This window comes from Lacerta agilis, chromosome 16 (genome assembly GCF_009819535.1).
Source record: "Lacerta agilis isolate rLacAgi1 chromosome 16, rLacAgi1.pri, whole genome shotgun sequence".
Lineage (NCBI taxonomy): Eukaryota > Metazoa > Chordata > Lepidosauria > Squamata > Lacertidae > Lacerta > Lacerta agilis.
This window is the reverse complement of record NC_046327.1, coordinates 27,604,308-27,618,061: the sequence shown is the minus strand read 5'-3', so window position 1 is coordinate 27,618,061 and position 13,754 is coordinate 27,604,308. Positions and strand designations below refer to the sequence as shown.

Below are 13,754 nucleotides of genomic sequence, written 5' to 3'. Positions count from 1 at the left end.
CATGGATTACCAAAAATTATGAGTCTAATGAAGTGGATTTTAGCCTCCAAAATCTTTTACCATAATAAATTCATCAAGTCTTCAAGATGTTAGCCCCGAAATGAGTTTTTGTTCTTAAGATGTGGGGTGAAGGCAGACAACTCACCGTCTGGTACGTGATCACCAGCTGGATCACAGGTAGGGCATAGAAGACTGCTATTGTGATGATGTTCCTTCAGGACCAAGAGACCATAGAAAGAGAATAAATGGGCATAAGAAGATGCATGCACATTTCCACCGAGTTTTAACCAACGGGATGTATTTTATCAGCAAAGAAAGGCAAATGGACCCTACAATTTGCCTGTACTGTAAATTCCATTATTTCCACACTGCCATACCAATCCTCCAACTTCAAGACTTCCTACTTCTTAACTTCTCATTTAAAACTTGAAGCTGGATCTTTGTGTCTTGAAATTTCTCATACAGCAATTTCTGCGTTGAGCAACAGTCAAGTTTTATAGGGTGTAGAACTTTCCCTTCCACTCCTAGCTGACCACCATTCCACCTCCCTCTTCAGCTTCTCTACACATGCCCAAAATATCTTCTTGATGGAGGATGTCACTAATGCTGGATTTAGGCAGGCAGCTCTTATCATACCAAGAAAACATTGGATCATCTGGAGGGCCCTAAAATTAAGATCAGAATATACGGTAGAAGGCTGAGCTTTGATTATCAGCTACGTACCAGAAATAAATGTTATATTTTTTGCTGACAATTCTCCGATCCTTCCTGGATAAATCTGACAGATACAGCAGTCTCTAAAAAGAGAGAGAGAACAACTTTTTAAAATATATATATATTCTGTGACAGTTTATTTAAAGGCATGCAAGCTAGCAAAAGACCTAGGACAGGACAGCTGTTCCAAAAACTTTTAAGAAGGAACTCAGGTAAGAATAGATGAATCACCATAGTGCCACCTTGAGCTGTTTTAGTTTTAGTTTGTTTTTGCAAAACCGGTTCCAGGTCATTGTCTTTGTGTAGGTGGGTTTCTAAGGGAAAACACTTTAAAAATTGCCAGTTTCTTACAAAAGAAAAGAAAATAGTGACATTGTGGGGGCAGTCATCTTTTGTTCTGGAAAGGATTCCACAGCATGATGTACAGTTACTTCCTGGGAGCATTTTCAAATAGATATTTTACCATGCGGCCATGGAGCTGTTCTGAGCAGCTTAAAAGGTTAAACATGTTAAAAAGGCAAAAGTACTGCATGGATCCGTGTGTGGTCTGATCAATTGATTAGATGGGTTAATCGGCAGATCAATGTTCTGATCTGCGCATAGGCCAGGGATGCATGTGAAATGTGAGAGTTTGCTCCAAAATGCAGAATGCACTGGAACCCTCCTCATCCCTATCCTCAGGATAAGCACATGAAGAAAAACCTACCCCCTTAAGGGAAGCACCCACATAATTTACCAGCATGTCCTGCACAAGCTCAGAAAGTCATGTGCATGCATGCACTGAGACCATGAAAAAGAACAGGAACACAGACACACAGGGAGCGAGAAAGAAAAGGTGCGAAGGGAGAGATGGGGAACCCTTGGCTCTCCAGATGTTGTTGGACTCCCAACTTCCACCCGCATGGCCAATGATAAGGGAAAGTAAGAGTCCAACAACTGCTGGAGAGCAACAAGTCCCCCATCCTGGTACAATGGGATTCCTCCCCATATGCTCCCTAAATAAGGACCCAGCCATGTGCACATCAGAGTCTTCTGCACTGCTGCTCTCACTTTGGTTATGGCAGCAGCACTCACCAGATCAAGAGTAGCATGAAAGAGAATACTGCACAGCTTCTGACATCAGTTGCCTGCCCTGCACAAAGTGGGTGTGTGCCTGGGGTCCGCTTGCCAGTTGCCTCTCACCCCACAAAGAGATAAATGGTACCCTCCCATCTATAGCTGTGGCCAGAATTGGCTACCTGTGGTCAAAACTGCACAAGGTTCATCTCTTTTATTTGTTGGGTTGTTGTTTTTAAAACAGCTGGGTTCTTTGAATGCTTTACAGTAAAATGCAGCAACATGGAGTGCAAGAGCCCCTGTCATTTGAAGTGTGACAGGTGGCTATGAGATGTAGGTGAACTTTCTTGACTATGCTATCTGAGCCATGGAACTGCCTGTCCCAGAAGGGTCATGTGGCACCCTGCTTCCCAGCGGCAGGTGGGAGCCTTTTCATCTCAAATAACCCTTGATTTTTCGCTAGAGTCCATGTCTTTCCTTCCTCACCTTCATTGTTTTTATTTCATGAATGGTAACTTATCAGTTTTTATTGCTTCCCAGATAAATTATAATGCCAGATGGGATGCATGTGTTTGTGTGTATGGCATCTGGAAGGAAAAGTTCCTTACATAAATGATCCTGCACGAAATACCTTTGTGCGAATGACGTTCTTGTCGCTTTCAATTTCGGGCATGGTGTCAAAGTCGCTTTCCTCTTCCACTGAGCTGTCTGTGTCAGAGCCACGACGAGGCCTGCGCTCCAGAGACAGCTGCTGGCCCCCACTGGAGCTTGACTCATCTGGAAAGCAAACAGGAATTATTTAGAGTTACAGGTAGGTAGTCGTGTTGGTCTGCCATAGTCAAAACAAAATAAAAAAATAAAAAAATCCCAGTAGCACCTTAGAGACCAAATAAGTTTATTAAGAGTACGAGATGCCTCTCTCGGGAGTATCAACCTCTTGGCTTAATGCACTGCCAAAAAATAATAATGGCGGCATGTATTACTGGAACAAGACTAAGTGGACGAGCAAGACATACTCATGAGGAAAGACATCAAGCTACAAAGGAAGTTGTCCAAACTTGTATAATTGATGTTGCTTTTCTTATATTTCATGGCATAGATGCACTGTATTGCAAGCATTTAACTCATAATAATAATTTGCAGAATGAGATGTTCTGCTCTTTCGTTGCTTATCTGTACCAGCTACTTGGGTGTCTGCGTCTCGCCTCACATCCTATTTTAACAAGTAATAATAATAATAATAATAATAATAATAAAGGTAAAGGGGCCCCTGACCATTAGGTCCAGTCACGGACAACTCTGGGGTTGCGGCGCTCATCTCGCTTTATTGGCCGAGGGAGCCGGCGTACAGCTTCCGGGTCATGTGGCCAGCATGACTAAGCTGCTTCTGGCGAACCAAAGCAGCACACGAAAATGCTGTTTACCTTCCCGCTGGAGCAGTACCTATTTATCTACTTGCATTTTGATGTGCTTTCGAACTGCTAGATTGCAGGAGCAGGGACTGAGCAACGGGAGCTCACCCCATCACGGGGATTCGAACCGCTGACCTTCTGATTGGCAAGCCCTAGGCTCTGTGGTTTAGACCACAGTGCCACCCACGTCCCAATAATAATAAGTTATTATTTATACCCCGTCCATCTAGCTGGGTTTCCCCAGCCGGGGGGTGGGGGTGGCTCCCAACAGAATATTAAAAACATGATAAAACATCAAACATTAAAAGCTTCCCTATATAGGGTTGCCTTCAGATGTCTTCTAAAAGTCAGATAGTTATTTATTTCCTTGACATCTGATGGGAGGGCGTTCCTCAGGGCAGGTGCCACTACTGAGGAGGCCCTCTGCCTAGTTCCTTGTAACTTCACTTCTCGCAGTGAGGGAACCACCAGAAGGCCCTTGGTGCTGGACCTCAGTGTCCGGGCTGAATGATGGGGGTGGAGACGCTCCTTCAGGTATACTGGGCCAAGGCCATTTAGGGCTTTAAAGGTCAGCACCAACACTTTGAATTGTGCTCGGAAATGTACTGGGAGCCAATGAGGTCTTTCAAGAGCAGTGTTCTGTGGTCTTGGCGGCCGCTCCCAGTCACCAGTCTAGCTGCTACATTCTGGATTAATTGTAGTTTCCGAGTCACTTTCAAAGGTAGCCCCAAAAGTACTCTCATGGTTCCACATCTTGCCATCACACACTTTAACTGTTCTAATGCAACTTTACTACCAGCTTTATAAACCACATATATCTAGCTGTGCCTTTGCAATTCCAGAGTTACTTTACCAATAGCTCCATAGCTGCTTCCCTCAGGAGTGCTGGCAGTGATAGGATGAGAGGAGGCCACAGTCCCAGATCCTGCAATGGAAACAAACATGTGAATAGCCTTCATCTGACTGGTCAAAAGCCCCCACAGACTTGGCAGAGAGACTCCTCCTCGGAATGGAGAGCAGGTGCTTCCTATTCTATGGGCATCTGGCACTGACGGAAGGAGCTCAAGGAACGGAAGAGGTGAAGAATAGTGCAGTTGTTAACTCATTTGCTTCTGTCTGAAGCCACAGGGAGCCACCACGGGAACCAGAGAATGCTAACACATCCCCCAACTTTCATCTCCAGCCCACCCAACTTTCATCTCCAGCCCACCTCCCCCCCTGCCAGGGAAGAAGGGGTGAGGAAAGATCAAGAACAAGTAGGGAAGAAAGATCGACATTGGGATTTGCTCCCCCTGTGGATCCTCCTACCGCCTGAGACAGCCGCCTCACCTTGCCTCATGGGTGGGCCGGCACTGCCCCACTTGCAGTGCTTTTTTTCTTTAAAAAATGTTTAGGGGTACTCTCATTTTCCTACTCATATTGAAATACTCACTAAATGTTTAGGGGTATGTGTCCCCCCAGAAAAAAGCACTGCCCACTTGCACCTCAGTGTTGTACATGTGGATATACCTGGCATGTCATTGCATAAATCATCAGTTCTGAGTAAAAATGCTTTACAAGAGCAGTTGAGACATCAAATGAAACATTTGCAGGAGGCTCGTTTCAAACAAGTCTCCTCCAGCAAACCGGCAGAATGTACAACCAGTGTTTGCTTAACAAGGTGTGATGAAGCAAAACTGGTTTCTGCAGCCCATCTTCTTCAATGTAAGCGATGGGAGGAACCCAAAGAATGGAACAATCAGAGGGTGAGGTTACAAAAGGAAAAAGATCAACAAAGCCCAGCTAGATTGCACATAATATGCAGGAAAGGGGAATAGGTGGCTTATAGCATTTAGTAATGCATGCCATTCACAAAGTGAGCAGTGAACCATTATAGAAAGAATAGAGGACTTATTGGCCTTCCAGATGCTGATGGACTCAAACTCCCATGTACTGCAGCCAGCATGGCTGTTGGGCAGGGATGGTTATTTCAAATGCTGAAAGGCTATGCATACACTGTTTTGATTTCTGTTGTAGATCAGTATCGGCATTCCCTTTACTTCCCATCTTCAGTTGAGACTGAGAATGCCGACACTTACCTATATACTTGAGTATAAGCCTAGTTTTTCAGCACATTTTTTGTGCTGAAAAAGCTGCCCTCGGCTTATACTTGAGTGAGGCGAGCGGCGGGAGCGGTGAGAAAGAAGCCCTTTCTCTCCGCTCATGCTGCCACCTGCTCTCCCCAGTGAACCATTCCTTAAGAAGCGTACAAGAACAGCGGTTCTTTACTCTCCCCAGGCAGCTTGTTCCATTCCTGAACTGCTTGCATAAATGCAAACTTGGCAAAGGAGGAAGAGGAAGGAGCAGCCCAAAGGGCTGCTTTTGGGCTGCTCGTTCCTCCTCCTCCTCCACAGCGGCAAAGGTGAATCGGCTTATACTCGAGTCAATAAGCTTTCCCAGGTTTTTGTAGGAAAATTAGGTGCCTCGGTTTATATTTGGGTCGGCTTATACTCGGGTATATACGGTATGTAGCCAAAATGGAATGGCATATACTGGAGAAAGAGGGTGGAAGAACACATACATAGATACAAAAAAGTATAGTGAGAAATATGTCATTGTCTGGACAGGTCACTTCTTGGTTCACACACACACACAACACACACACACACTATTTTTAAATGTCCCCAGGGACAAAGTCAGGGCTGGCCAAATAAATCCATCAAGAAATCCAAGCTTTTAATATGGTAGAGATTAGCAGCACCTCTAAAAACTAAAAACCCAACAGGTAACACAAAAAAGAGTCCCTGCTCTTTATTATTTTTTATTTAGGGTAAAACATTTTTACAAAGAACTTTGCTCATGTAAATTCCAATGCAAATGCAGTTTAAATTGTATGTTGGAAGGGTGAGAGTGTGATGGGCCTTCAGTTCACAGGTCAGTCTCTGAATGGTTTACAACACCCCTGCAGTGTTGTCCATGGCTATTATTTATTATTTATTTCCACAGCAAATATATATATGAGATAGATGATAGGACTCCTGCAGTGGGCAGGAGGTTGTATCCAGTAACCCATGAAGTGCCTTCCAGGTCAGTGATATAAGAACAGTATACTAGAATGTTACCATCATCAGGACTGTGTCCAGCAATTGAAGGCTTCCTATGGTTCCTGAAATCAAGCACAAACATGGCTAATTATCCATCAAGCTACGTGGCTATTACTCTCATCTGTGAGATGTAAGGTGCCATCGTCCACATATGATTTATAAAGCACAGAAATTTGATTCTAGATACCAAGCTAACCAAAGTCCTGGTGGATTATTTCCTGTTTTTTAACATCACATGGGTTAACCAAAAGAAAATGCTCTCATGTACAAGGCACTGGAGAAGCAGGACGCTGGAATATGTATTTGTAAAGGCCTGGCCCATCTTCTTTCATGCACAAAATTTTCTTCCTACACTACAACCCAGGGGCAATCATTTCATCTAGAAACCATGGTAAAATGGAAAGGATGTGCACCAAAAGAACACATTGGGGGAGAAATGAGTGCAAAACACATCCTTTTTCCAGGAACAAGAATGAACCACTGGGCAAAAGTGTAGAGAGAATATGGGGGGGGGATTTATCTTTTGTGCAGGGAGGAATTATGGGGGGAATCAAGAAGCTCCATAGGTGAAAGGTCACATGCAAAGATGACGACATTACAGTCAAAGAGGAGATGGCAAAAAGGAAAGAGAGTATAAAGAGTGCCAAGCCAATTTATACCAGTCTTTAAAGGGATGGCAACTTCTTTGGCCACTCTTCTCCTGACTTCCTGCAGGGTCAGGCATGTCAGTAAATGGAAAATGAGGCAACTGGCTTGCCCTCCATGTGGCCACTGCTGAATGCTTCACCCACCTGACGTAGTGCACAAATGCAACCACCAGTGCGCCCAGATAGAATGAGAAGAAACTCAGAAAGCTGAAAAGGATGGCGTTCACATAAACAGAACCTAGGGGAAGGAAAAAGCATCTGCCATCAGCATAAGTCCACCCCTCTGCCGTTAGGTTGCTCTTGCTCCTAAAACAGGAGCACAAGTGTTTTCACTCTCTCCAAAGCCTTGCTGCAGCAGACCAGGGGTGCCATGTCCTATTTCCCTGCTTGAGGTGAACCGGGAACATGTCGCCACCAGCTGTTGCCCTGCCCCCTAGCTGCCTCCCCCCCTCTCCGACCTGTGCGGTGGTGGCGACTCCTGGTGAGATCTTGCGAGATCTCACTAAAGTCTGCCAAGATTTCATTGAGATCTCACGAGATCTCGACAGAAACCGGCGCCGCAGCTGGCACAGCTTCTCCACTGGCAGCGGATGTGGCAGGGTGGGAGGCAGAGGCAAGGCGGGCAGCAGAGGTGAGCTGGGCGCTGCCTTTGGGGCTTCCACAGTTTGAGGTGAGCACCTCACCCTGCCTCATCAGTGGGCCAGGTCTGCAGCAGACCCAAAACTGGACAACAGAGGATATCCAATTCTTCCTCCTCCATTACACAAGCATATACTTCTGTCCTGCAACTGGAGTCAGAGCCATGTGTGACCCAGGCTCTGCAATCTGCCTCACAACATAAACTGGCTTTTCTCTGCTGCTCTGCAATTTAATGTCTGTGTGTTTTTACTTAAATTACCGTATTTTCCGTCTATAAGATGCCCCCTACTATTGGGGACTCAGATTTAAGAAAATGGCCCCGGCACGATCCATGTATAAGACAGCCCCCTAATTTTTGACATAATTTATTAGGGGGGAAACCTAGTCTTATACACAGAAAAATACGGTATGTTTTTAACTAGCTGTCATTTTTTTCACCTGCTCTTTTTGATTGTTGCATGGTTTTATAGTCATATTGCTTATTTGCTACGTATGGATTTTGTTGTCATCTGTCTTGGGCATTTTTCAGGGAGAGGGGTATGTGTAACAAATAAATACACTGAATAAACTGGGCCTGGGGGGGGGTTGTGATAATCAGGAGGGAGATGTAATAGCTGATTGTGTCAGTATGTTCCAGTGCTTCCTTCAGAGAAGCAAGTTTCCTCGGGACTGCAGTGGGGGAGAAGAGGGTTGCATTGCCATTCTATGCCTGCTGTGAGGCCAACCTATACAACCTATAGATAAAACATAAAGGTGCATTTCAAAACCGTGCCAAGTTTGGCCTCGAAAGTGGAACAGTTCTGTGAAAATCAGCCATTTTGTACTAATTTTTAAAAGTAGTTATTATTATTATTATTATTATTATTATTATTATTATTATTATTAATTTATTGAATTTATATACCACCCTATACCTGCAGGTCTCAGGGCAGTTCACAGAACAAAATCAAAATATAAAACCACAAAATATATAATCAAAATAAAAACAACAACCCAATACCCCCCCAAAAAAACCCAAATTTTAAAAAGGCACAGGATGCATTAGCGCTTTCTAGACTGCTCCTATCTACAGGGACATTGTTCCCAAATAGTTTACTTCTGTTTCTGAGGCTCATCATAAGAAGAAGTTAACATGATAGCCAGATACCTTTAATGGAGGGCACAACTGTCACTTCAAGACTCTTCATGCGCTGCAGGTTCCAGGTATAGTTAGCCTGTCCTAGAGTAAGAAGATTGCAGGGTGGGAGAAGGGAGAGAGAAAGAAATTCTTGTGGCCTTGGTCATGCAACAGCAGTTTAGGCTATTCTGGGCAGAACACGTTGGGGTGCTGTATAACCCCTCACTAACTTGGGGACCTCTCCAAGATGCAGCACAGGAATTGTTATAATCTGGTCTTTTTGAATGACGCTGCTTTCATAATTTTTCAAGAAAAGCAGGAAATGAATGAATGAATGAATGAAATCAACAAATGCTAGATCAATTACAGAAATCCATTTGATTTCAAAAAAAATGAATTTGTTAAATGTGCACTTAAGACTTTTTGGGAAATTTTAACTAATTTTCCCCCCAATTAACAAAAGTACTCTAAAGTTTTTTCATATGCAAAATTCAAGTGACCACTGCTGATTGGTGCTATACTTTTTGTGAGGTTTGAGTTTTGCTGTGAATTTTTGTCATTTTGGGAGGCCTGAAAATGCACACTAAACCCTTGATCTGCCACACACACGTGTGTGTGTGTGTGTGGCAGATCAAGGGTTTAGTGCACGCGCACACACACACACACACACACACACACACACACACACACACACACCACTGTGTGCAGCTATTGTTCCACTACTGCTTAGGGAACAAAAATGATAGAACACACTGAAGAGGCAACTGGGCAATATTCCTTTAAACTTTGATACATATCAAAGGCAGGATCACATTGATAGTTATGTGGTGCAGATTATATCATCTCTTGACAATAACTCTTGCCAGATATTATTTATAGGTTTCGTAAGTAGATGCCCAGTGGGAAGATTGGCGGTTCGAATCCCTGCGACAGGTGAGCTCCTGTTGCTATGTCCCAGCTCCTGCCAACCTAGCAGTTCGAAAGCACGTCAAAGTGCAAGTAGATAAATAGGTACCGCTCCGTCGGGAAGGTAAACGGCGTTTCCGTGCGCTGCTCTGGTTTCGCCAGAAGCGGCTTAGTCATGATGGCCACATGACCCGGAAAAACTGTCTGTGGACAAACACCGGCTCCCTCAGCCTATAGATCGAGATGAGCGCTGCAACCCCAAGTAGATGCCCGACCTGGGAAGCTCCTTCCTTCTTTTCACAGCTGCTTGCTGGGCTTCTCTAGGATCCAACTACATTTAGACAACTGATGAAATTTCATATGGACATTGCCATTGCAGTCTAAGTGTGTCCAAGATGGTGCCTTATGAATAGGCTGCTTTCCCCAACCATATTGGTTCTAGTCCTCTTACCTCGAATGGAGGAAGGTATCGATCCCCCGCAGGCATAGTCCTCAGGCTTTATGACAAATACAACAAAGAACTGCATGCTTGGGAAGTCCTTTTTCTGCATAAGACAAGAAGCAAAATTCATCTTGAAGACTGAGTCTTTCAACAAATGAGAGGTTCTCTGTAGTTTGGATGTAGTTAAGTCATTGACAGACTTAATACACTGTTGTATGATTCAAAGTTGTTGGATACCAGTAGCCATGACATTTACAGAGTGGATTTATTTTCCAAAGATTTTTATTCCTGACTGGGAGGACTCCTATTGCTAAGTCTCAAGTCTCTAGGGTACGGTGGTCCAAAGTGCGGCCCAAGGGCCACCTGTGGCCCTCAAGGCCTTTTATGGCAGCCCTCAGCAACATCTTACATTCCCCCTCAGCTTTCATGCTGCCTTCCCAAAGCCGGATAAGCGAGGGGCTGAGCTTCAGGAAGGAGGCATGAGGGCTCTGACAGGTTCTCCTGCCTCCTTCCCAAAGCCTAGTTGGCGCTAAAACCCTGCCAGAGCCCTCACACCTCCTTCCAAATCCAAGCGCTTCTCTTAGCCGGTTTTGGGAAAGCACCACAAGGGCTGGGCATCAAATTTTGGCCTCGCTTCCTGCCCCACACATGACAAAGCAGGGCGAGTCCTGCTGCTTCTGTGTTGAAGTACTCTTGCAGCCCACTTGTTACGAAAACCTGGATTGCTCTAGGGCATCCAAGTTTTAATATTTACCTGCATTAGTAAAATATGAGGGAGTATAGGATTCCCTCGACCTTCTGAAACTAGGAATCTGGCAGCATGTTATTTTTTCATTTCATTTTTATTTGTATTCCACCCTTCATCCAAGGATCACAGCGCAGTTTAGAATATAAAAACACAAAAATAGTGACAAATGAAAACAATGACCCCCCCAACCCAGTTTAAAAGGCCATAGATCATTTAATTAGTCAAAGGCCGGAGAGTAGAGGAATGCTGGTTTATTTTTATTTTTTTTGTTAGTCACCATGTGAAAAATAGTCATGTATGACCATGATGGTCAAAACATCAACAAACAAGCAAAATAGCAATGTGTAATACACACTTTGAGAATCCCGAAGGTTCCCCAAAACAAGCATAGAAACTTGGAGAGGGTCATATAATCTTTCTCCATCTAATCTTACTCCCATACCCCCTCCCCCCCTCTGACTCCCCTCCAGCAACATTTCTTCTTCTGTCATAAATCCTTTTCACAATATGCATTCTGTGTTATCATTCTTTATAATACATTTTCTTATCTTCTTAATCTCTTTTTTCCCTTTATTAATCTCCATATCTCTTAATCTAGACATGCAAGCACATCGTCCCTTGAGTAATGTTTGGCCATATATTCCTCATAGCATATCCAACATTTTTTGAACATTTTTTCTCAACATTTTTTGAACCTAGAACTGCCTGTGGCAAGAACAGGGGTAGGCAGCCTAAGGCCCGGGGGCCGGATGCGGCCCAATCACCTTCTCAATCCGGTCCGCGGGCGGTCCAGGAATCAGCGTGCTTTTACATGAGTAGAATGTGTCCTTTTATTTAAAATGCATCTCTGGGTTATTTGTGGGGCATAGGAATTTGTTCACCCCCCCAAAAAAAAATATAGTCTGGCCCAACACATGATCTGAGGGTCAGTGGGCCGTCCCACGGCTGAAAAAGGCTGCTGACCCCTGGGCTAGAATAATAAAGTGAAAATGAAAAACAGGGAAATGGCTTAATGGATAGAATAAGCAACTCACCTGCACAGTGATGGCTGCCTGTTTTGTCATGGATTGGTAAACGCCATTAAATTCCACATTATGGTCCAAATCATAAACTGGACACTGCAACAGATAGACATTGCTTGTTAAAGAGTTGTATTAGGTTCTCTATTAAAGTTACCTTGCACAAATCTTTTCCTGAACTGCAATTTTGCACTATACAATATATACCATATAATATTTTTCTCAAAATTGAGGGCAGATGCTGTTTAATGTGGCAGCCTCCAGTCTCTACCAGTGTCTCCTATTACTTTGTGAAAAAAAGCTCAATAAGTTTCTCCTCAAAAACCCACAATGTATGTGGGATTGTTTGCCCTTTATTCTAAGTTCCTGTTTATACTGTCTTGACCTGTCCTGAATTGATTACTCCCCCTTAAACATGACTGCTTTTCATCGAAAGCCATCTTCTGTATTTTAAAACATTACATGTTAATTCCAGCTGACCAAGAACAACCGACTTTCATGAGTCTGGAAGAAACTAGGTACAGTTCACAAATGATAGCTTGGGGAGGGGCTAGCCAGTTCTTTTGAATAATAATTTTTTTTATTTGGTTTTACAGGTATTATTTTATAACAATCCAAATTACATATCCATATTTAGAGATTTCTCCAAATCTCTGGACTTACCACCTTCCCCCCCCCCCATGGGTCCTATTATACACCTTCTTAACTGCATATTTTCCCACAGTCCATATTCTGTATCTTTCCATCTTATCCATAATATTTGTGTTATGAAAATCCTGCTAGTGCTTTCATCTGTTTACAGTGATCTCCTAGATAAATTATAAAATTTCCCCATTCTTTATTGAAGTTTAGATCTTCCAGTCAGTTTTGCCATTTCGGCATAGTCCAACAGCTTGATTTGCCATTCCTCTCTGGTAGGGACTTTATCTTCTTTCCATCTCTGGGCAAATAGCATCCCTGCGGCTGTTGTTGCATACGTATGCGGCAATAGCCAGTTCTTTTACCCCAGGTGAAGGCTCCCAGCCTGTGTGTGTATGTATGCAAATGTACATGGAGGGGTGCCAAACTGGGTCTTTGACCCGGGTGAAATAAAGCCTAGTTTTGCCCCTGTCACAAGCCATTCTCCTAACCAGTGACCACAAACACACCTAAGCATATTCTCACCATTTGGCATGAGACCTCAGTTCAAACCATTTAAATCTTAAAAGCCCAGACAAAGCTCCCAATACCTCAGACTTATTTATTGATGCGCAGTGCTAAGCCTGGGAAAGCCACACCAAAATGTTCTGCCAGGCTATTACAGCCCTTCTGTACGACCCGGCCTCTTGGAGCTTACCACAATATCCTGGATGGATACAACGGAGCATGGGTAGACTGTCTTGGAAGTCACTCTGACTATGACAGAATCCACATCTGGAGGGAACTTGTACAGAAAATACTATGGAAAGAAGAAAAGGGTTTTAGGGTTCTTTCTTGTCATGCGCTAAAAACATCCTTATGTCATGAGAAAAGCCATGTCCACTGGAGAGCCCAAATTCACAGGAGAATTAAAGGGAGCGTGACCGGTTTGCCCGCATTGGGCACCAAGCTGAGAGGGCACCTTAGGGGACACTGCAACAATGAGAAGCAACAGGAGGTGGAAGGGCACCAAATTTGGGCTTTGTACAGGGGGCCGCTGAAATTTTAAAGCCCAAAGTCCGCCACTGCCAACTTAAGCAAGTCCCTCGTCGCAGAGCATTGGTCTGAAGGCACATGGCATAGAAAGTGTGCTGAAGGTAAGTAAGTCTGAACCTGCTCAGTGCCCAGAAGGAAGACTCCCTGGGCACACTGCCTTGAGTTCCAACATAGAGGAAAGGTTAAATTTCACAAGAAATAGGAGATAGAAAACAGCCTTGTACCCGATTTCCCCTTTCCCTCCCTCCATCTCATTAGGGCACACAATTGTCATGACACACAAATTGAACCTCCCCT

At 44.0% G+C, this 13,754-nt stretch overlaps 1 protein-coding gene across 1 annotated transcript in view; it reads right to left on the bottom strand.

Moving 5' to 3' along the window:
• SIDT1 (SID1 transmembrane family member 1) overlaps window positions 1-13,754 on the bottom strand; it is a 44,994-nt gene that overhangs the window by 17,362 nt on the left and 13,878 nt on the right. Inside the window, exons 5-14 of the mRNA XM_033173644.1 lie at window positions 13,120-13,221; window positions 11,799-11,882; window positions 10,026-10,119; window positions 8,699-8,770; window positions 7,057-7,150; window positions 6,284-6,327; window positions 4,036-4,107; window positions 2,402-2,547; window positions 724-797; window positions 146-212 (exon numbers count right to left, since the gene is read on the bottom strand). Coding sequence (XP_033029535.1) covers window positions 146-212; window positions 724-797; window positions 2,402-2,547; window positions 4,036-4,107; window positions 6,284-6,327; window positions 7,057-7,150; window positions 8,699-8,770; window positions 10,026-10,119; window positions 11,799-11,882; window positions 13,120-13,221 — 849 coding nt within the window. The remainder of the gene's footprint in view (window positions 1-145; window positions 213-723; window positions 798-2,401; window positions 2,548-4,035; window positions 4,108-6,283; window positions 6,328-7,056; window positions 7,151-8,698; window positions 8,771-10,025; window positions 10,120-11,798; window positions 11,883-13,119; window positions 13,222-13,754) is intronic.